Source organism: Xenopus laevis, chromosome 2L (assembly GCF_017654675.1).
Source record: "Xenopus laevis strain J_2021 chromosome 2L, Xenopus_laevis_v10.1, whole genome shotgun sequence".
Lineage (NCBI taxonomy): Eukaryota > Metazoa > Chordata > Amphibia > Anura > Pipidae > Xenopus > Xenopus laevis.
The window spans coordinates 33,178,354-33,203,516 of NC_054373.1; the positions used below are offsets into that span (position 1 = coordinate 33,178,354).

The 25,163-nt window shown below is 39.7% G+C and overlaps 1 protein-coding gene across 1 annotated transcript; it reads right to left on the reverse strand.

Moving 5' to 3' along the window:
• Nucleotides 1-333: 333 nt before the first annotated feature.
• Nucleotides 334-23,982, reverse strand: pipox.L (pipecolic acid oxidase L homeolog). The gene is given in 8 exon segments (NM_001096641.1): nucleotides 334-1,283; nucleotides 3,430-3,505; nucleotides 5,163-5,321; nucleotides 7,234-7,386; nucleotides 10,979-11,161; nucleotides 12,636-12,849; nucleotides 19,596-19,744; nucleotides 23,863-23,982. Coding segments are annotated over 8 exon segments (1,182 nt in total). The 5' UTR covers nucleotides 23,980-23,982; the 3' UTR covers nucleotides 334-1,152.
• Between the last annotated feature and the right edge of the window lie 1,181 nt (nucleotides 23,983-25,163).

The following is a 25,163-nucleotide window of genomic DNA, read 5'->3' on the forward strand; positions in this document are numbered from 1 at the left end:
GAAACAATCCGTCAAGAAATATTACAAGCAGATTTGGCTGAGGAGTGTTTGTTTTATGAAGAATTCCCTTGTTCCTTAGAGTATCTACATTATAAAGACCAACTATACTCTTATTTTCCACTTCAGGAGTGCTTAGATGGCAACTACCATACAGACCTCAATGCTCTGTAACCTTTTCCAGTTCCATACCTGTAATAAGTGAGAGTAGTGGATTCACTTCTCTAATGCCTTTGTTACATAATCAATGTCTCCCTCACTAAAGTTAACTTTATTGGTAGGGAACAAGGGAAGAAAAGACAGATTCCAAATGACCATCCCAATAGGAACCAGAAGTGCCAGTGAAAAAATATTTTATTTATTTCTGATGCATTTGATTTTTTAGTTTATTGCATTTCATGATTTAGCAGAGAAAAATGGATGAGTGTAGCCAGGTTGATTGTGAGGTCCGTGAAAATTCACCTAACGGTTACTGAAAAAGTTATCAATGGCATATAGCATCTCATCCTGAATAAAACTTTTCCAGTACAAGCAAGGGATCTGTTATCTGGAAACTCGTTATCAAGAAAGCTCTGAATTACGAGATGACCATCTCCCATAGACTCCATTTTAACCAAATATTTTAAGATTTTTAAAAGAATTTCCTTTTTCTCTGTAATAAAAAAACAGTTCCTTATACGTAATCCAAATTAAAATGTAATTAATCCTTATTGGAGGCAAAACAATGCCATTGGGTTTAATTCATGTTTAAATAATTTTTAAGCAGACTTAAGGTATGGCGATCCAAATTACAAAAAGATCCCTTATCTGGAAAACCCCAGGTCCTGAGCATTCTGCATAACAGGTCCTATAACTGTATTAGAATTAGTAATAAGTTTAAAGGTGCTCAGCATAACTGCACCTTTACCAATTCCTCTATAAAAAATACAGACGCCTATCTTAACGTCCCATTTCATGTATTATATGGATCACATTAAATATGTCTTGAAATAGCGTTAATTAAAACACTTGCCGCTTAATATTCAAATAAATGGACTCATTAGGTCTTGAGCCTTAATTAAGGAGTTTAGCCATCTTTATCCACCGATTAATCGAAAAGGTCAAAGTACGGTAGCGCAACATGGCTTCTGATAGGCCAATCCTCTGCAATTTACTTTATAATGCTGCCTTCAATGGGGTTTTGAAACGCGAGATCCGGAAAGGCTTTAGGTCATAGGACTGTTTCTCTCCTATGCAGAGTTCACTGAGGATCTTACCCACCACTGGCGACAACTTAAATCCATGGCCTGTTTAATAAGAGAATGAAAAAACCAAAATGTTATTCCTTGTTTAGTTAGAGCTCAGGACAAATCCACACTAGTGATTCAATCTGTCCTGTTCAGTCAGCTGTTGGTTACATGGCGGACATGGAGTTTTATCCACATACAATTCTATACATGGTAAAGTCATCCTGGGAAAACCCCCATTATTTGAATAATTTCTAGGCTGGGAGGCCCATTTATCAACCTTCTAATTTTAGGTTTTTGAATAAACGCATTTTCTCTAAAACCATTAATGCCATGTGATTTATAAAAAGATCCAAATGAATGAGAAAAAAAAAATAAAACGCTAAACACTGCACTAAAGATTACAAAAACCTCTAAAGATACAAGTTTTTCGGACAAATTACTAGCAAATAAAATCAAAAAACTCCAAAAGTTCAAATGGCTAAAAAAGGTCCAATAGGATCAGAGCAGTTCCCATTGATTTCTAAAGGACCCTGTTTGCTTTTACTTACAGATGTTTTGTATTAGAGTTTTTCATGGCTTTTACTCTTTATAAAACTTGAATTTTTGGAGATTTTTGAGATTTGAATTTTAGTAAATAGGTCCCTTGGCGTTACCGAGACAAGAAAATCAGTGGAAAGACTGTATCTTACATTCAATATGAGTTAACAAAGCAAATATGCTTCAGACAGAAGGCTGACATGCAATATGCAGGGCCTAGGGCTATTATAAATATAAAGAGTATGGGTAATATGGTCTTGGTCAATTTCCCTAAGGCCTTGTTCAGTTTCTCTAGTAAAAACCCTAAACATTGGATCTGAACCCTCAGTGTCCATAAAGCAACAAGACTTTCTGATGATTGATTAGTTTGGATGGCCACCTACACAAGCCAGTCATATGTGACTATAAAGCAGGGGTCATCAATCCTTTTTATCCATGAGCCACATTCTAATATAAATAGAGTTGAGAAGCAACAACTCATTAAATATTTTCCTGGGATTGCCAAATAAAGACTGTGATTGTCTATTGGTATTCCCTATGTAGATTGGCAGGTTACAGTAGGCTTTGTTTGGCAGTACAACTGTTTTTCATGCCAGGAATTGAAAAATAAGCACCTGCTTTGAGGCCACAGGGCACAACATCCAAGGGGTTGGTGGGCAACATGTTCATGGGCCACTGGTTGGGGATCACTGCTTTGAAGAATCTTTAATATACCAACCCTGTTAAAGTTTCTGACAAAGCCAGGAGGCCATTTGAGGCTAACTCTGTCTTTGAGAATTGATGAATTCTGGGACTTGGGGTCCCTCTGCTTTTCATAGCGGGTGGTGCACAGATTACCTAAAAAGCAGAGGACTTCAAGTCCAAGAGTACACCTCTTCACAAGGGAAAAAGGTGTAAAAGATGTTGGATCACTCTGTGAGCCTGAGTGGGATGATAAAATAAGCCATAAATGGCCATACATGGGGCAACTTGACGAGAACTTAAGTTTTAACTTAAGAAGTAGGGCAGAAATGTTGTACTTTGTGTTTTGGGATTCTCTACCAGCCCAAGGCAACCACAGCCCTTTAGCAGTAAAGATCTGTGTCTCCAAAGATGCCCCAGTAGCTCCCCATCTTCTTTTCTGCTGATTCACTGCACATGCTCTGTTCTGATGTCACTTACTGAGCTTAGGGACCCACTCACAATATACAGTACACATAGAATATAAATGGCACAATACAAAGCTGATTAGTAATTAACACAGATTATTGGAACATGCCAGCACAGAAACCAGTGCAAATAGCATCAAGAGTTTAACAATCAGTCTTGTAGCATCATCTTATATTAGAGGCCAATCTCATTTTCTGCTTGATAATTAGTGACGACCCCTAAGCTTAGCTTCTCAACAGCTGCTCAGAGCCCACTGAGCATGTGAGTGTCACAGGCACTTTCCAAGATGGTGACCCCCTGTGACAAGTCTGAAGTCCTGGATCATTGCTGCTATTGACAAGCTGAAACTTTAGGCTGGTGCAATAAGTTTTGTATATAAAATATGGTATTTTTAGTCATTCATTTTTAGGGTTTAGTTCTCCTTTAATGACATAACAGTTCATGCCCTGCCCTTGGCAAGATGGAAATATTTCTGCGGCTGGAATTTTTTTATTGGTAATTTCTTTTTCTGTCTCACCTGAAAATCCAGCGCCAATGACAATGTTTTTGTGAAGTGGGTGATGATCCAATATGAAATTTGTATCTGGTGTGTTCTAAACATAAGAAAAAAGATAGTTGATTTTTTGCAGAAGCTTGATACATCCATTTAAACCTTCCTAACATTTCTGCAACATAAGCTTACTTATATTCCAATATGTTGCTACTATTGTGTTGGTTACACGCTACCCAGGTACAGACCATGAAGAGCAAAGGACCAATTATTGGTGTTGGCCTGTAAATATAAAAAAGGGCTAGGGCTGTCCATCTCAGCTTAAAGGAACGGTAACGTCAAAATATAAAAGTGTTTTAAAGTAATAAAAATATAATACAGTGTTGCCCTGCACTGGTAAAACTGCTGTGTTTGCTTAAGAAACACTACTATTGTTTATATAAATAAGCTGCTGTGTAGCAATGGGGACAGCCATTCAAAGGAGAAAAAGCTCAAGTTACACAGCAGATAAGCAGATAAGCTCTGTCTGTCTGATGGTGTTATCTGTTATCCATTAGTTAACCTGTGCCATGTAGCCGTTTTTCAATTTCCGCCATTGCTCCACAGCAGCTTGTTTATATGAACTATAGTAGTGTTTCTGAAGCAAACAGATCAGTTTTACAAGTGCAGGGCAACAGTACATGATATTTTCATTACTTTAAAACACTTACATTTTTTGGTGTCACTGTTCCTTTAAGAGTGGTTATAGGTTTGTGTAATCCATTACAGTCTCTCTCATTATGGGGGCCATTATCAAGCAGAGTCATTATATTTTTTGTTGTACTCTCCACATATTGTCCATATTGTCTATCTTTCTTAAACAACAGTTGCATTTCAACAAATATCTTCATGTAAAGAAATATAAACAAATTATTAGATGTATTTTCCTAGGTAAAAGAGAATTTTCAAAAACTATTGCCTTCAAAATAGGTAATTTACTATTCCCCGGGCAAGAGCACTTATCTGCTTCACTTGGGGCAATGTATTCTGCAGTCTGCGCCTTGCACTTGAACCATGCTACAAATTTGGAATCCATGAGTATGAGGAACAAAGTTTGGCCATGCCTGCCACATAATCACGCTGAATGGTCGTTAGTTTGATATATAGGACCATTAAGGTCAGGGCACAAGCTCACATTCGGGGAGATTAGTCACTACATGACAAATCTCCTCTTCCTCAGGGCAACTAATCTCCCCAAACTGCCTTCTGCCGGCAAGAAAGTAAATCACCGGCGGGGTGGCACTTAGAGCACTACTTTTCCGAAGTCGCCCAAAGTTTCCTCGTGAGGCATCTTCGGACGACTTCGGAAAAGGAAGTGCTCCTTGTGCCATCCCACCGGTGATTTACATTTTAGCCGGCGGAAGACTAATCTCCCCTTATCTGTGTGTGTGCCCTGACCCTTAAGATGAACACTGCTATCCTGCAAATATGATTATTTTCGCAAAACAGTTGGAGTTGTGGTTAGGACATTATCATCTAACCAGATCTGAAGGGAAAAAAACACAAAAAGTTTTCCAACCTCTCTAATTGCAGAAACAAATTATGTAATGTACAATGACCTTCAGCTTAGATTTTTTGATGACACAAAGAGATTAATAAGAAAAGATTTTCTCTGATGAGAATGTCTCTGTATGGGCAGCTTTTGGCTACACCAAATCACCTCTGGTCAATGTTTTACCTTTGTTCTACTTATCTACAGGGTTCATGATGAAGGAGCTCACCGTATACATGCACTGTTCCACCACAGCAGGCTTTGGGTGTAAGCCTGGAATATAGCGACTGATAAAGCTGCTGAGTTTTTCAATATCCTGTATGTTGGGATTTTGGGCTTTGAGGTCACGCTCTTCAGGGTCTGCTTCGTTTCCTCCATGAAAGCATATCTGTGGGGGGGATTTTCAAGAGTAAGAATAAAAAAACATACTGAACCCGCATCTGACTCTAACCCACAAAACCTTAAAGGGCATGTAAAGGCAAAAAAATAAAACCCCATTTTTACTTTTTTTTAATGAAAAAGAAACCTATCTCCAATATACTTTAATTAAAAAAATGTGTACCATTTTTATAAGAAACCCGACTGTATGCAGTGAAATTCTCCCTTCATTTACTGCTGTGGATAGGAATTGTCAGATGGTCCCTAACTGCTGAGCAGGGAAACAATCATACTTATGAACAGCAGGGGGAGCCCCCGCCTTACTTCCCAGCCATGCAGAACTCAAGCAGCTTTGTTTATGACGATCCCTAAGCAGCCCAGACCACACTGAGCATGTGCACAGTCTTAGTCTTGCAAAGATGTTTAACAAAGTTACAAGATGGTGACCCCCTGTAGCCAACTTTGAAAGCATAAATTATTTGATTTATTAGGCTTATGGTGCAGTAAGTTCATGTTTATATTAATATACAAAATACAGTATTTCTAGCCTTATTCTATTTTAGACTTTACATGCCCTTTAAACCCCAATCCTAACCTGCAAAATTTTGCCATTTCAGGACCCGTACCCGACCAGTAACCAAGCCTTCTCGCTCTTTATTCTACGTCTGTGTGCACCTCTGGTTCCAATATAGGGAATTAGCAGAGAAGGAGTGTACTAATGAAGTCTGACTCCCCGCAGCGTCGGACTGGTACACTGGGTGCCCACCAGGGCTGTGACAAGAAGGCCCCTCCTGCAGCCACCAGGGCCCCCCTCCTGAAGTCCAATTTCTCTCACTGTGCATGTGTGCATCGTGTCACGCCGTGTCTATTTCAGCACTTCAAGTACTGGGGCCAGCAGATCGCGGGAGCGGTTCTGGGCCGCGGGGGCCACTAGGCCAGCCCAGTCCGACCCTGCCACCACCAAACCCTATCTCTTAATGGTTGGCAAAATTTTAACCCAAACCTGCCCAACCAGTGCTAAACCCATGGGGTCTGTGCAGGTTTTAGGCCAACCAGCACATCACTTATCCCAACTTCCATTACTATCTCATCCTGATATCTTTGGCTATATATGTATATATATACTTCAAAAAAACCAGCAACACCAGGATTTTTGTGTATCAAATCAAAGTGTATTCAATTTTTGCATGAATAGCCTATTTGAATTAGGCTATTCATGCAATAATTGAATACACTTTGATTTGATACACAAAAATCCTGGTGTTGCTGGTCTTTTTGAAGTATTTGGATTTTTTGCCATGCACCCAGGGAACACCACATCAGCAGGGTGCTGCCCTTCTATACAACAAAGAAAATTCTCCGGCATCAAAAAATTTTGGATGAGCATCCGAAAAGTTGCTCGCATGAAAATCGCCGCATGTCAACACTATTGACTTTAACGTGGTGTCAAAATTGACGTAGGTGTAAATTTTCGAGTTTTTGGAAATTCGCGAATTTTTCGGTGAAACGAAATGGGAGAAATTCGCCCATCACTACTGATGACTATGAAAATAAAACGCTCTGAAAATCCAAGGATTTTATCTTTTCTAGTCTTTATTCCAATACTTACAGACTAAAATACAGAATAGTGTTGAATTTATTGAACATAAATATAGTTTTATGACTAAACAATGGATCCAAGTAAAAAAAAAATGCCCATCTCCATTAAAAATGAAAAATCCATTGAAATCAAGCAGACAAAGGATCTCATGTTGTGTAGAAGGATCCTTGTAGAACACATGGCACATGCAGTAATTGTTCTAGTCTGCTGCTGCTGTAATGTTGCTAATATAATTGGAGTTGCAGTTTCTCATATAATAAGAAATATCTGTTGGGTAACTGCTCAGCTGCAAACACTGTAAGTCTCTATTTGCTGTACTCACCTTAATAAGGCCTGGATATTCTTGCGAGGGAAGCCCATACACCTCATGCTCCTCTCCATTGAGATTAAAACCCAAAAAGCAAGGAAGGCTCTGCAGGATCCCAGATTTGCCAGGAATCTTCTCTCTCCAGTAACATACATTAATTCTCAGCGTCTAAAGACATATGTTTTTAATTAGCTAAAAACAGCATATTATACAAAATAATAACTACAGTCAGCCTGATAGGGCTAAAACAATATACAAAGCTTTATTCTAGCAATAACATTTTAAAAAAAACCTTTAGCATCACAGCAGTAAAAAATGGAGGCACAGTGAGTTCTGGTAGCACCTACCCTAGGCAACGGTTTGCTTGGTTGATCCACCTAAGGACAGGTGCCCACCCTGAGCTGGAAAACTGGCACTCACAAAGCCTTAGTTATAGATAGTATTATGGGGTCTCCAATAAATCCAGGCTGTGAGCTTAATAATGAGCACTTAAAGGGGTGGTTGACTTTTAGTATATTATAGCATTGCCAATTCTAAGAAAATGTTCAATTGGTCTTCATTATTTATTTTTTATAATTTCCTATTTTTTTTTATAGTTTTCAAATGGGGGGGGTTACTGACCCCGTCTAAAAACAAATGCTCTGTAAGGCTACAAATATATTTGTTATTGCTACTTTTTATTACTCATCTTTCTATTCAGGCCTCTCCTATTCATATTCAAATCATGCATGGTTCCTAGGGTAATTTGGAGCCTAGCAACCAGATTGCGGACACTGCAAACTGGAGAGCTGCTGAAAAAAAAAAAAACGAAATAATGCAAAAACCCCAAATAAGAAAACATTAAAACCAATTGCAAATTTTCTCAGAATATCACTCTCTACATCATACTAAAAGTTAATTTTCCCCTGTTCCATTCGCTTACTATTTACCTATTTTTTCCTTGTATCAGGACATGGTTATTCTCATTACATATTAGAAGGAAGCCTAGGGATTTATTTCCAAGTACCATCTATTGCCCCATTTAACTGGTCACTATGATGTTATACTCTGCTCTACTGATTATTGGATGACACCTTCTGGTTTCTAGTTATGTGATTATAAACACCATAGGATGCCTCTGGCAAATGATATGGCATTTGTTGACAACTTACCCATGAGAAAAGTCTAGGGCAATAGCGATTCTGGAAGGAAGGATTCTGGGAGTTGTAGTTCTATAATAGCTGGTTTGTTTAAGATTTACTCAGTCAGTGGCTGCCTAACAGCATCAGCAGATGTTCTATAAATATCCATGGTTGATTTTAGCTAAATGGTCAGGCGCAATAAAGTTTTTGGAGGGGGAATAAGCTAGTGGCTATTTATAAGCCACCTGTTCAGTATTTATGTTTCTAGACACTGACATCAAATTTAATTTCAACAATATCTGGGCTATTGCGTATATGGTAATTATACGATTTGCAATACACATCATGGCACGCATCTAACTAATCTACCCATTAGCCTGTATTCATTAATGTTAAATGTCATGGTACTTTATAATTGGGACTAATTGCCTGGAATGTACACTAAAATGTAATCTGAATAAATTACAACCCACACATTCTTGCTGAAACACACGGCAGAGTTGAGGAGTCACTTGTTCAGTTGGAACGTTACACGAGAGTCGGTGCACCTGCATGCGGCAAAGCCAAAACCAGCCTCCAACACAGGTCCAGAGAAATGAGCCAGTGATTTTACGGTTTTAGACCCCATTTAGGCTTCCTCTGGGCCCCAGATGGATCCTCCATATGGAAGATCCATTTCCAACTTGACACTCAATTTATTGACTCACGCCCCACTTGCAGGTCAAAAATATTTCCAACACAAGAACCCAGTGTCTTCTCCACCATATTCAGTACTCTATATTCACTCCTCGGATAAGTGTTCTATATATTAGACTGCTGGTAGTTAGATGATAGTATATCTATGTGCCTTTCTATCTCTAGCACTTATAGGTGCATTTGCATTTGTACTTGTATTGTGAAACATGCTGCAGGCAGACCGGCCACAGAGGACTGGGCATGGGGTGCAAAACTTTAGGGGTGGCATATTGCCCAGCCGCATCCTCATTTTTTCTGAAACCCCGGGATTTGATTAGAGTTTTGATTAGATTTGAAGACTTTTAAATATCTTGTGCGTCAAATCCCCAGTACTTCTGGTTGGAAACCGCCACATGCATGAATGAGGGGGGGGGGGGGATTGGATAACAAACCCCATCAACAAGCTGGCAAAATGTTCAAACTTGCCCAACTAATATCTGGACAATGTTTGGGCACATATTGGTCAGGCACGGCCATCATCAAAGGGCCCCACACATGGCCCAATAAGTCAACAACTCAATCCAAAAGGACTGAATCAGCAACTTTTATTGGCCACCTTAAAGGGTTGGTTCACCTTTATGTTAACTTTTTATATGTTATAGAAAGACCAATTCTAAGTAACTTTTCATTTGGTCATTGTTAATTTTTTACATGTTTTTTTTAAATTATTTTGCCTTCTTCTTCTGACTCTTTCCAGCTTTCAAATGAGGGTCACTGACCCCATCTGAAAACAAATGACTACAAATCTATTGTTATTTCTACTATTACCCATCATTTATTCATGCCCTGTCCTGATCATTTCCCAGTCTCTTATTCAAAGCAATGGAAGGTTGCTAGGGTAATTTGGTCCCTAGCAACCAGACTGCTGAAATTGCAAACTGGAGAGCTGCTAAATAAAAAGCTAAATAACTCAAAAATGACAAATAATAAAAAATCAAAACCAACGGCAAATTATCTTTGAATATTACTCCCAACGTTATACTAAAAGTTATCTCAAAGGTGAACAACCCCTTATAGCATTTAACTAGAAATTTAAGAAAGAAAGGGAGGGCCACTGGAATTGGGATTAGGGGGTTTGGCGGATTACATGATGAAGTTGAATTTTCTTTTTTCCGTTTGCGTGGGGTGGAATTATGAGCTGCCATGCCGAATGTTTCTGGGCTGTATGTGCAGCTCCTCATTAAAATGAGCTCTGTGAATAATTAGCTTTTATTGACCCTCTTTTGTATTGCACAGGCTGATGTATAATGGCGTTGCCTTATAGAATAACTGCAATTTTAAACCGCCCATCACAGCAGTTCTGCCGTATACAACAAACAGTGTAAGGAAAGGCTGTGCAATTGTGAAGGTAATTAAATCTCAGTTCTTGGTTATAATTTCTCTTTATGCAATGGGACACTGGCATTTTAAAATAATCAACAAAGGAGTTAAACTTTGAACCAGCTACAGGGGCCGACAAATAGCTGGAAATTGACATTCTCGCGCCGTGTAGACTTTATGAAAGGTATTTGTCAGGCGACTCTCCGGTCTATAAGAGGGAAAGCGGTAGGTGATTTAGGCAGAGTGTTGGCTGCACAGCCTTAAATACATTGGAATGATGTATGTTGTCCCAAAGAGGCCGACAGTCCCTGAAAATTTCTCTCTGCATTTAACTGCACTGCTATTCCAAGGCATCTCACTGTAAATCACATATAAAAGCTAAATGATCATTATATAGCGTGTGCTTTTTTTTAACCGGCACCGGCACATCACAAAGACTGGAATATGACTTTGTATGGGAGATTCATCACATAGACTGGAATAGGACTTTGTATGGGAGATTCATCTCATAGACTGGAATAGGACTTTGTATGGGAGATTCATCTCATAGACTGGAATAGGACTTTGTATGGGAGATTCCTTACCTTTAGTGGGAGTTGAAGGCCAAGGGGACGTAGGACCTTTTGGGCCCAAGGTCCTGCTGTTATGACAAGGCCGTCAGCCTGGTAGATACTTGAAGTGGTTGTCACAGTAACCACGGGCCCCGGCTTAATGTGCATCACCTTCTCTCCATCACGAATTATTCCACCCATTTGTTTGAAAAGCATCTGTAGAACGAGAATGGAGAAAATAGTTTCCAAATGCTGGTCGGGCACATCAAACAAACTTGAGATTCGTTATGAATTCTGTTCATGTCAGCAGGTTGACATTAGAAGGCTAGTTAAAGGGATACTGTCATGGGAAAAAACATTTTTTTCATAGTTACATGCTGTAGTTACATAGTTAAATCGGGTTGAAAAAAAGACAAAGTGCATCAAGTTCAATCCCTCCAAATGAAAACCCAGCATCCATACACACACCCCTCCCTACCTTCACATAAATTATATATACCCATATCTATACTAACTATAGAGTTTCAAAATGAATCGTTAATAGTGCTGCTGCTGCAGAATTCTGCACTAAAATCCCTTTCTCAAAAGAGCAAACTGATTTTTTTTTATATTTAATTTTGAAATCTGACATGGAGCTAGACATATTGTCAGTTTCCCAGCTGCCCCCAGTCAGCTGGGAATGGTGCCTACACACCAATATTACAACTAAAAAAATACACTTGCTGGTTCAGGAATGAAATGTTATATTGTAGAGTGAATTATTTGTAGTGTAAACAGTGTAATTTAGAAATAAAAACTACACCATAAAAATCATGACAGAATCCCTTTAAAGGAGAATTCAACCTATAATAAAAAAAACCCTCCTCCCTACCCTGGGTAGACCCCTCCCTCCTCCCCCCAGCCTACCTGCCCCCCCCCCCCGGGCAAATGCCCCTAGTTTTTTACTCACCCTGTTCATGTACGTTTCCCTGCAGTCAGTTGTGTGTGTAAAAGCCCCATTCATGTACTTGCTTCAAGATGTGCTCTTTGCACTTGCGTTAAGGCGCACTCATTGCCTCATGTTCCAAACCAAGCGCAGTTGCACCTACTGATGCAGAAGAACCCTGGAGCTACCACCACCTCCAGACCTTTCCAGGTTCTCCATCTGCATTTTCTCCACTATCGGCACAGAAATGTAAATCTCTTGATTTTCATGCTGATATTCTCTCCATGTGTGTGCACCGGTACCTTGTGTGCCCTTACCCTAAAGGCTCTCTCTTCAACTCCCTTCTACCTGCCCCAGATCAAACAGGGTCAAACTAGTTTGTGTGAGGCCCACCAATGCTGCTACCCCAGGGCCCCTACACCCCCTCTAAAGCCCTCATTGCCCGCTCACCCACCAATCAGTCCCCTCACTCGTGCACCATCCTGGATTCCTAGCATCACTGAGATAGGCTTGTTGGTTCGCACTTTGTTCAAATACTATGTAGGAAATCGGGCATAAGGCTCCAGTTAGCTTGGGAATGACATCACACATACACTATAATTAAGACAAGGCTGTAGACTTAAGAGCATTGTGGGGTGGCAAATAGTACTATATGCTCCATGGGTTCCTGGGTACATTGATGGTGAGCCCCTTTGGACACAGTGTTTGGAGCTATGAATCTAGCATGGCTGCTTGCATTGCACCCATGCCTAATAACCCACTTACCTGTAAAGCTCTCAGAGCCTTCTCCGCAAATAGAACTCCACCATTGATGTCACAACAGGCAACTTCCCCGGGACTCAAAAACAAACCAGGATATCGGAGCTTCATTTCTGCTGGACTCAGACTCTCCCATGGGATCTGATTCTCTAACATGTTCTTGCAGACTTTCTCATATTCTTCATTTCCAGCTTTTGCTAAGACCAGAAGACCTGTTTTCCTGTGGTTGGAATTGAACGAGTAAGACACTCAATATGGCTGTGCCGCTGAATACATTCTCTCTAAACAAAGTCATTGTGTAACATGGAGTTGGGGGAGATATGGCATTCACCAATAAAAGTTTAGCACAGTTTTCTTTACATGTATGGTGGCCTGGTTAGTCTGACTAGCTATATAATATGGATATTTTGGTCTTTAATCAGGCAGGTTTGAAAATGTAATTTGGTGATGCATGATATCTACCAGCTTATGGAGCTGCAGTCTCTGTTCCAATCATTATGGCAATGGAAGGTCTATGTATGGCTCCTTTTACTTTCACATTCATTACAATTGGATACTATTGGAAACGATTGATATTTGAACAGTTGCTACGATACATCAGAGAGACTATCCAGCAGCAGTGTCGGAATGAGGTGCCGGGGTGCCAGGTACATTTTAAACTATATTTCCTACTCTCTTCACTCAGCTTCATTATTCTCTTAATTGCTTCTCCTGACTTACTTTCATCCATGTCATTTCTCCTTATTCTTATATAGAAATGTGGAATGGTCATGGTAGAGTCCTGAACTGGGTCATGTACCCACAGAATATACACAAAGTGGTTGGGTTCCGGTCAAAAATTCCCAGATCCCCTTGCCATACAGGCAGTCTGAGGGTGACCCACCTGGGTACCCAGATATGGTATGGGCTTGATCCCACCTACCCTCCCTTGTGTTTTTTTCCAGCCTTTTCCTATTTGCATGCAGATTTGGCGCCGGTGATCGCACATCCAGTTTTGCCGGGTCGTAAGGTAAGTTGACCTATTGCGGGTCAGTCTGGGTAGCAGATCAGTTAGTGCAGGCCGCAGGTATGGGTCTAAGAAAATGGACCCACACAGGACTCTAGGCCATGGTATAGGCATACAAGGCAAATAGTTGGGTGAGTAAGAGGTCCCATGGCCACCTGGTATCCCGATGGGCCAGTCTGACACTGTCCAGCACTATAAGCATTTAGAATATCATACACAGAGGGATCACTGCCCAATTTGCACCTGGGCAGTAACTCATGGCAACCAACAAGATCTTTGCTTTCGTTGTTCTCCTTTCAGCTTGATGTAAAAACATAATCACTGATTGGGTGCCATGCATTACTGCCAGTTGTTATATACAAATGATATATAAATGGAAATTATAATAATGAGCTCCAGGCAGAGCAGCAGTTCTAGGTATGAAGCGATGAATCGATGAGTAGGATAAACGGTGGGCAACATGGTAACAGTTTATATGTGTGACAACCCTTCATTTGTTGTACAATGGACAGTGCCCAGCTGAAGACTGGCCTAGGGGCTGATAGATGTTATAGTTCAACAAGCGCCGTTGGTTTTCTGAACCCTGATGTAGATATAGTAAAATACAACTATAAAATGTTAAAATTGTGTCTTTCCTTGAAAAATGCACATGCGGGGCCCCCTGGGAAGCTCTTGTTGTACTCACTGATATCACTAAAGAGGCTTAAAATAGAAGCATTGTTAGGTATAATGTTAAGTGAGAAGCACAGCGCCAGCCTCATTGTGAGCAAGTGTGGGGGATAAATTAGGACCTGCTGAGACCCGTGAGTGGCAGCTGTGAAATGATACCAAATGAGAGAAAGAATTTCTGTAAACATTCATTTTTTTCTCATAAATTGTACTTGTACATTCATAGTGCACAAAAGAAAGTAGAAAGACAGGGAAAAGTATTAGATGTGATACAATAGAAACCAGGAATACTTTCTATAGTTACATTAAAAATACTCCCTTCCTAAAGGGCCCAGGAACCATCACATTGAAATTAAATCAATACCAGACTGAAACGTCTCCCCTTAAAGAGATACCACCATTAAAATAATGTGATTTCCATGTGACCGAAAAACCAAGTGTGATATTGTGTAATGTAACGTGTAAATTGACTCCTGTTGGCATTGCGCTTTGTGCTTCCATGAGGAAAGTGTCATTTTCTGGGACTGTCTGTCTTTATGACAGGACTTGAACATGTAGAATGGGAGGAATGGGCTTCATGGGTTTCACTGAAAGATTAATGTTCCGTCCGAAAAACGAAAATTACATTTACAGCTCTGTTGCATAGAGATGACAGTGATAGATTTAACTAGGGGTTTTAAGAGGCTGAAGGTTATAGCCAAACCTCTGAACTTAAAATGATACGCGTTGCAATTACCCAGCCGTATAATTACATTTCATTATTGAAAAGGGGGCGATTATGGGATGGAGCCGGTACATGCAACACACAGTTTTATGAGAACATCTAGTATGTTCTCTCTACCCCTCTTGGATGGTTTCTGCCATTTCTAGTCTTTTAATTCTAGGCCAAAAATATCTTTAACCAGTTTGGACACCAACACAATGGGCCAAATCTGGGTGATCTGATTCAATGGACCCTGAGCCAATGATTGAATCATAAAGGGCCGTATATGAATCTCTTTGGCCATTGCGTTGCTTGGACAGATACATTTAGCCCACTATTTCTAATAGTTGAGAATTCATTTTTATCTTTGGATAAAGTGGATGGAAATGTTGTGCTTATTGATTCATTCATAAAAGTTGCTTGACCCAAACATGAGCCTTGCATGCCTGTATAGTGCCAATGCATTCATCCTGCCTCTGCTGAATCATACACACATGCACCTATTGACTCTGGGGAACCCCGAACTGCTGATAATTCCAGGTGTCCAACAGTGGGTTGGCCTCATGGCCGCAGTGTCACTACAACTGTGGGAAAGACCCTACATTGTAGTCATTTTTGAAGGGCCAGTCTATACTAAAATTGTTCCCGGTAAATTCTGCATGACAGAGAGGAATACCTATGTTTGTCCCTATGCACTGGGCTTAAACTTGGTTAGGTTCCTTCTAATGTTGTGTCTGGTAGGTAACTCCAGGGTTCCTGCTGTGGAATTCCTCTACTTCTCTCTCTATTTGTCTATCTCTCTTACTATCCACCCATCCTTCTATTATATATCTATCTATCTATCTATCTAATATATCTATTATCCATTAATAAGCTATCAATCATATATCTATTAATCATCTATCTACTATCTATCTCCGATCTATCTATCATAAATTATTCATCTATCATCTATCTATCTATCATCTATCCATGTATTATTTATTTATCATCTATTTCCAATCTATATATATATATATCTATTTATCATCTATCAATCATCTTTGATCTATTTGATCTATCCATCCATTATCTATCTATCTATCTATCTATCTATCTATCTATCTATCTCCTATATTTAGCCATACATTATCTATTTATCATCTATCATACATTCTCTCTTTCTCTCTCTCTGTTCCCAGACATGCATATCTGTCTGTCTATTATCTATTAATCATCTATCATCTATCCCCTATCTAGTTATCCAACCATTATCTATCTATCTATCTATCTCCTATATTTAGCCATACATTATCTATTTATCATCTATCATACATTCTCTCTCTCTCTCTCTGTTCCCAGACATGCATATCTGTCTGTCTATTATCTATTAATCATCTATCATCTATTTATCCAACCATTATCTATCTATCTATCTATCTATCTATCTATCTATCTATCTATCTATCTATCTATCTATCTATCATCATCTAGCTTGGCTCTCATAATGTCAGAGCTGCAGGGAAGTAAATTCCATCAGGGGATGTAGTAAGCATGCCTATGGATCAACTAAATCTCTTCACAATCACTTTGCCAATGGCAGGAATTGATCAGATTAAGATGGATTTGCTTATAGATTGAAACCAGACTTTACAGACGATAACATGAGCCTTATATTGGGCATGGCCAGATCAATCCCTGGCACCATTAGAGCGCACGTAGAACACTTGTTAAAGATTATTGAGCTGAAAGGGTTGGGAAGTTTAATTAAAATCCTCACTAATTTATATGAGGTGAAATTGAGAGTTAATAGGCCCAGGCTGAGGGTTTATTTACTATTAACAGATGCAGTGCTAGGTGCAAAAACTCACCATTCATTAAGCAGTTGTTGCACCTGTTTTCTTGCCTATAGCCTTAAGGGGGTGGTTCACCTTTCAGATAACTTCTGCTATGCGATAGAATGTCCAATTCCAAGCAACTTTTCATCCTAAAGTGCTGGCTCTTTCTGAAAGCACATGACCAGGCAAAATGACCTGAGATGGCTGCCTACACACCAATATTACAAGTAAAAAATAATACACTTGCTGGTTCAGGAGTGAAATTTTATATGTTAAGAGTGAATTATTTGCAGTGTAAAGAGTCTAATTTAGAAATAAAAACTACATCATAAAAATCAAGACATGATCCCTTTAAGCAATGTTCCATCCAAGAGGCAGGCAGAGTGGCCTGTAGGCATTCCCTTAGAGCTCTAGCACTTGTGCCCTGGGGATCAGTAAATGAGCAGTGCTTGCCAATGGAAAAAATACCTCTGCCAGGCAAAGCAATATGGCAGCTCCCTATCAAAACATACAGAAAATTAATATTCTATGCATACAGTAAGCAGGGGCATTGTACTTTGGTAGATTAATCCAGATCTCTTTCCTCAAATGCCTCCGTCTAACCTCAGAACACACCGCTGATATCTATATCATTTACAGGTACATACATTTATTTCTGGGGCCCCTGTCTATTATATAACAGAAGAGTTCTTTCATGGGCAACATTTCATTTTCAAAAAGGAGAGGAAAAATAAATATCTGAATGCAGTGGAAAAGTGTAAGATTTAACAAGCAGGAGTGTAGGATGAGAAAGGAGAATTAAAAGCAATTTGTGCAGTAGCTTTTCCCAAGGACTAGATAAGTGGAACACATCATTTTTCCCTTTGCGGAGCTAAAGCCGCGGACTGACAGTTTGTGGAGCTGTGTCTTTGTAAATGGTGGCGCCCGCTGCGGTGGGCATATGGAGGGCGGCTGAAGGTCACCGTCCTGTACAAATCACTGGCATAGTAGGGCTGCCTTGTGTGCCCCCTTTTGTGTGTGCCACGCTAGAGACAAATGATAACTCTGAACAGCGAGAGAGAGAGAGTGAAGGAGAGATATTGATGAAGGGATCACATGGAAAGCACACAAAAGGCTCTGCGCGTTCTGAGAGCTGCGGAAGCCAACTGGGATAATTAATAAAAAAAGAAGTTAATTTATATGTGAGAGGATGACAGCATTAGAATAATTAATACCTAATAATAGACTGCAGGAGTTCTCGGTTCTTTATGCGAGGCCCTGAGCGGCTCGGAATAATTATCTATATTGCCCATTACCAGTGAGCACTACAATGTGGGGATCGGCGGGTTTATAAATTAACTACAAACAGCATATTGTACAGCGGGGCAGAATTATCTTCCTAGGTCTGTTCTGCAAAAAGGCAGTGCTATTGTTTGCACGTAGCTAATCCATAAAATGCTGAGAAAATGTTACAAAAAGGTCATTATATACAGTAAATAAAATTTCTTATATTCGCATTATCTATACAGTTGCCCATACATGTGCGGATATTAATTTATGTTTGCTCTATATCATATTATATCATATTATATTGAAATGTAAATAATTTTAGCAGAATCACTAGGAAAATGTTTTAGTGTGAGAGCCTTTGAAGTGCATAGAGAAGTGAGCAAAAATAAAATAAATATTTTATTAGGAAATGGACAGCCTAATGCGTTTCGTGCTGATCAGGGAACTTACTCATAGGGATTCAAGACAAAGGCCTGTCTATTTGATATTGGGGCTCAATTAAATAAATGGGCGTCAAAATAATTTTGACGCGCATCCATTTTGACGTGAGTGACACATTTTTATACGTGCAACTACTTGGTCCAAATGCATTATAGTCAACCAGTGTCTGAATAATTTTGAAGCGTGACAATTTTTTATGCGCGCAACTACTTTGACGCGGTCCATTTTTTTTTGACGCAGCGGATTTTTCGCCGGTGTATTGTCGGCGCAGTTTCACAAATTATTTTGCTTGTGACGAAACGTGGAGATTCGCCACAAATTTGTGTCTGCCGAATTTATTCGCCCATCACTATTGGCGACTCCACTTACTAAGTGAATCCGGGGCCTACAAGTAACACACCTGTCATTGTTCAGGCCCTTGTTCCATAGTAAATATTGTTTTTTCAGGTACCTAGCAATGACAGGTTTATTCCCTAGGAAGAGATTATGATTGATTCCACTGGCTATATTTCACTTAAATGGGTTGTTCACCGTTAAATTAACTTTTAGTATTATGTAGAGAGTGAGACAATTTGCAATTGGTTTCCATTTTTATGTAAAAAAGTGTGTTTTTGACTTATTTGGTTTATTCTTTTCAGCGGTTCTCCAGTTTCAGCAATCTGGTTGCTACGGTCCAAATTACCTTAGCAACCATGCATTGATTTGAATAAGAGACTGGAATATGAATAGGAGAGGCCTGAATAGAAAGACAAGTAGCAATAACAATAAACGTGTAGCCTTACAGAGCATTTGTATTTAGATGGGGTCAGTGACCCCCCCCACTGAAAAGCTCAAAAGAGTCAGAAGAAGGCAAACAATTTAAAAACTATAAAAAATAAATGATGACATTGAAAAGTTGCTTAGAATTAGCCATTTTATAACATGCTAAAAGTTAACAAACATGAACCACAACCCTTTAACAGAGAGGTCTGTAATGATATATCCCTCAATTGTATTTGTACTATCAAACCCTGAAATCCCATAAGCAAATCTCCCCAAACTCTTTTAGGGTAAGGCTTTACCTAAACAGCTGTGCCCCTGATTCTTTCTCCAATTCAGTCCACAACTGATAGCATTCCTCCATCATGTGAGTGTAGAAATGTTCTTCATACGCTCTGCGAATAATGCGTGTTTGTCCATGCGAGCTTCCCCTGGAGTGTGGAAGGGGGAACTAAGATGCAAAGAGAGATAAAGAGAAAGAATTACCAAATATTTCTTTATATACAGGGTCGGACTGCACCGGTGGGACACTGGGAAAAACCCAGATGGGCCCCAGGCCTGCTCACCCAGAAACACCGGCTCCTGCACCGCTGCAGCGTTCGCGCATACGTGTGCCAGGGTGAGAGTTTGGAGGTCGGGAGGGGGCCCCGGGACTGCCAATAGGCCCCTTCATTTTGCACCCCCGGCTCCAGTCTGATTGTATACCTCCCAACATTTTGGAAGTAAAAAGAGGGCCAAAAAATATTTCCACATGTAGAACAGCGACATTTTTTGACCACGCCCATTCCTGTGACCACACCCCTAATTACCATGTTCCTTTTACAAAATTTGGCAAGTTATGAAAGTTTGAAAAATCTTTTCTGAACTATGTTTTTGTGTCTCAAAATTGTTACAAAGTATCTTATTTGCACCTTTTAGCTGTTCTGTGCTCTCTGCTAAAAGCCAATTAAGTGAGAAACTGTTTCTTTTTGTGGCTGTTCTGTGCATAGAAAATAGGGACTTTCCAGTACAAATGAGGGACTGCAGGTTGAGCTGTGAGGAAAAAGGGACAGTTGGGAGGTATGTGATCGTATATATATATATATATATATATATATATATATATATATATATATATATATATTTATTTAAATTATGTTTGATCTGGGAGAACATATCTTAACTCATTGCAGCAGTAGATTCCCCATATAAAAATGCCCTTAGCTTATACAGTGCTGATCTGACACTTGCCCCAGTAATGTGCTTTCTGCTTTGTAGTTAGGGTTGCCACATTTACTAGAAAAAATACCTTCCTATCTTATTGTCTTTCCCCCTATTAATAGCATTGGCCTCATGCATGTTTTACAGGCCAGTCTGGTAAAATAATGACCAGGTGGAAACCCTACCTGTAGTGTTAAGTGTTGGGGGCATCCTATGCAGCACAGGCAGTTAGCTTTGATTGACAGGAGGATGCAGCTGACAGTTGGAGCTGAGCACCAATCACAGCCTGTGCTATGGCGAAGTTCTCAACCCCCAAGACATCCCTGACATGTGTTGGAGAACAAAAATCACACTCTCCATGTAGATGTGTCAGAAGAAACAGTTCCACCCCCAGAGAGGGATCTATTTGCAATATTTCAATATGTGAAGGTTTTCTGCCTTAACTATAATAGGCACATGCCCACCTTTAGCTTTACATATGGCAAACCTCCAGCATGTGATTCATCAAAATAAACAGAATATATAGACATTACAGTTCTAGCTCATGTAAACTATGCATTAATAACTCTTATCTATAGCTTTCAATCATATCTTTATCTCTATTGTAAAGTACAGTTCTTGCATCAAAATGAGCAATTCATTATGTTTCTGTATATATATTATTCAGAAACAGAATATAAATTACCAGAAAAAAATGTTTGAGCAACATAAAAAAAACCTAGGAAACATATTAAAAAATCCCCCTCTGCCCTTGAAACACGATTGTAATTAATCTTTTGGAAATGGAAATCTAAAAATACCTGTTCCCTTCCTCCTATAGAGAACAGGCCATTTCATATACAAAATAAAAGTGGTATTAACCGCTGGGTTTCCTTTGTAGCTCAGGGCAAATATGTTTTTATTAGAGATGTAAATGTGCATTATTTCAAGGGTAACTAGCAGCTCATAAAAAGGTCAAATCACATGGGGTTGAAAACATTATGTTCTGTTTAATGGAATCAAAAAATAAATGCTATGTAAGGCTACAAATGTATTGTTATTGCTACTTTTTATTACTCATCTTTCTATTCAGGCCTCTCCTATTCATATTCCAGTCTCTTATTCAAATCAGTGCATGGTTGGAAAATTTGGATCCAGACTGCTGAAATTGCAAACTGGAGAGCTGCTGAATAAAAAGCAAAATAACTGAAAAACCACAAATAATAAAAAATTAAAACCAATTGCAAATTGTCTCAGAATATCACTCTCTACATCATTCTAAAAGTTAACTCAAACCCCTTTAAAGGAAAACTATACCCCCAAAATGAATACTCAAGCAATAGATCAAATTAAATCAAATTAAGTGGCATATTAAAGAATCTTACCAAACTGGAATATATATTTAAGTAAATATTGCCCTTTTACATCTCTTACCTTGAGCCACCATTTTGTGATGGTCTGTGTGCTGCCTCAGAGATCACCTGACCAGAAATACTACAACTCTAACTGTAACAGGAAGAAGTTTGGAAGCAAAAGACAGAACTCTTAACATGTATGGTTGGTTTGTGTGCACCGTGAATCTTAGGATCCCGGGGGGCGGCCCTTGTTTTTTAAAATGGCAGTTTTCTATTTAGAATTACCCAATGGCACATACTACTAAAAAAGTATATTATTATGAAAATGGTTTATTTACATGAAGCAGGGCTTTACAAATGAGCTGTTTTATGCAATATCTTTTTATAGAGACCTACATTGTTTGAGGGGTATAGTTTTCCATTTAGCAAAGGAACCACCAGATACTCTAATGGCTGAGTTGCTTTTGAGGGAGCAAGGAACTGGAGGAGGTGGAAGTGGGGGGGAAAAAGATAAAAAAAGGAGATGGATTAAGAGAAGAGAAAAAAGAGATTACTAAAGGCAATATTTGTGTGATTTTCCTGAACAAGTTGGATGCCAAATTTGTCCATGACGTTTTTGAACTGTGAACTATGGGAAATGGGAGCAGAGAGTGGAGGTGGAAGGAATGGCAAAAGGGTGTCGGAACTCAACCTGGTAGCACTGATGAAGTCCTGAATTGCAGTTGGTCTTTTTAGACCAAAAATCTGGTCTGCTGACACGTGTCTTTTAAGGCAAACTTGACCTAACGGCAAGGCCCATTTTCACAATACAGGTATGGGACCTATTATCCAGAATGCTCGGGACCTGGGATTTTCCGGATAACTTAATTTGGGTCTTCATGCCTTAAGTCTACTAGAAATTCATTTAAACATGAAATAACCCCAATAGGCTGGTTTTGCTTCCAATAAGGATTAATTATATCTTAGTTAGGATCAAGTACAAGCTACTGTTTTATTATTACACAGAAAAAGGAAATCATTTTTAAAAATTTGGATTATTTGGATAAAATTGAGTCTATGGGAGACAGCCAATCTGTAATTCTGAGCTTTCTGGATATCGGGTTTCCAGATAAGGGATCCTATACCTGTAGTATGTTTTCCTAATGGTGATTTAGTTTACTTTATTACCAATGGGAAAGCATTTCGGGGAGATTAGTTGCCTGCAGCAGGGAAGATTTTATTGTGGCGACAATGCCATTAGGGCAGTGGCACACGGGGAGAATAATAGCCCCTTTTTTTTAAAAAAGAGAGATTTGGCAACTTATTGTTCATTTTGTCTTCCAAATGAGAATAATGTAAATCACCAGCATCAAAACATACAAGGCTACTTTTAATCGTATGTCATTCCAAAACGCACAGAGACCCTTTTCTGAGCGACTTCACTAAAATAGCAATTCCATTAAGTAAGTATAAAGTATTGAAATCTATCAAAGTAAAACACACTGGGAGATTAGTAGCCACGATTGTATGTAAATTTCACGGATTGACGCTATACGTCATTTCCTGGATGGCGGTTTTGAACTGTTCTGTCCCAGCATCTTAGACCTAGATCCTCCTTAAACCTGTTGCAGCTGGGAAAGTACAGTGTGATCAATATGAGCTTCACTTCCATGTTTTTCAGTGCTGCCACCTTCCTCCAGCTGTCAGGGAATGTTACAGTTCAGCAACACCTCACAATGTAAGATTGTTACAAACTATGTGTATGGCATAAGGCATTTGTACCAAAATAGAATTAATATCAGGCATATCTAGTCCCTGCAGCTGGTGTTAGACCACAGTTCCCACTGTTGATCTCTCAGGGGATGATGGGACTTGTAGTCCAAGCACTGGCAGATGCAGTCTAACAAAGTAGAAAAAAGTGGAGGCTATTCTAGTTTTTAACCATGTTTATCCCTGTGATTGCACTCTCTCTGGGTATAGAAACTTTAGACTTGCATTAGGTACATTGCAACAGGAGGAACTCGCTTTTTTAGGCTGTCATTTGTGCCCCAAGTACCTGTTCTAGTAGCAGGGTCTTCTTTCTGAGCTTAGCAAGGTGATAGGCTGTGAAGGAGCCCTGGATTCCAGCCCCTATAACAATACAGTCATATTTCGTGTCCCCGGAAAGAGCCATTTTGGCAGAAAGCAGGAGGAAAGCAGGATTGAACAGGCCTGAACAGCTGCCTTAGTGTTCAAAGTCCCACCAGGGGGCTGTACTCTGACAGCCTTAAAGGAGAAGCACCAGTGACGCTCTGCCTGTTCCCAGTGTTCCCTTCCCAGCTGTTTGTTCGTAGCTGTTTCCTTAAAGACTCTCACGTTGCCCTTTGTCCTCTAGCAGTGAATAGGGTTGCCACCTGGCCAGTATTTTACCGGCCTGGCCGGTAAAATTTATGCTTGATGCCAATGTTATTAATAGGAAAAACCGGCAAGAATATAGGAAGGCTGGTATATTTTTCCAGAAAAGGTGGCAACCCTAGCAGTGAAGCACCATACCGAGTTTTATCCTTGATTGCAGAAATATAGTGGAACTGACTTTAAAGAACTATAGTGCCTACTGCTACTGGACCCCTCTGCCCCATACCCCCAAAAGTTTATGGGGTCTAATACTGCACTAATTACCCCACTGCACAAGAGGGCTGGAGAATAATATATAGAACTTTTAACAAATATGCAGATGTTTTACATTCTAATTAGTGGTTTTAGGGTAGAACTACATGGGCGTTTTGACATCCGATACTTTCCGTTCCGCTGCGATATAAGGAAGCGCAGGCGTCACGTCGGATGCGGCGAATCTAAGGAAAGTAATAGGAATGTCGGATGTTGTTGCATCGTTCATCCAACATGACACCACTGTGGGATGCGAATGTTGCATATTGCGTCTTCATCTGACAGTTGTGTAGTAGGCAGGCTGCAACAACGTCCGACATTCCTATTACTTATCTTAGATTCGGCGCATTGTACGTGACACATGCACGTCCTCGCGTCGGAACGGAAGGTATCGGATGTCAAAACACCCGTGTAGTTCTTATGTTTGTCCGGTAGGGTAAAGGGGTGAGGTAGGATCAGATATGATAACACAGAGAGGGGAAGGAAGAGAAAAAGGGTATGTGTAAGAGGTACAACGTTAAGCACCCCCTAATAAAATGTGTGCACTTAAACACATTCAGCACTTACTTACATTTGTTTCCTGTAAGACTGTATTTTCCAGGAACACTTCCTGCTCTGCTACTGCAGAGGGAACTAATGTGCACAGCCAAGGTAGGAACTTTTACTTGATGCACCAGTTCCCATGTGCACGATTAAGAAAATGTTCATGTT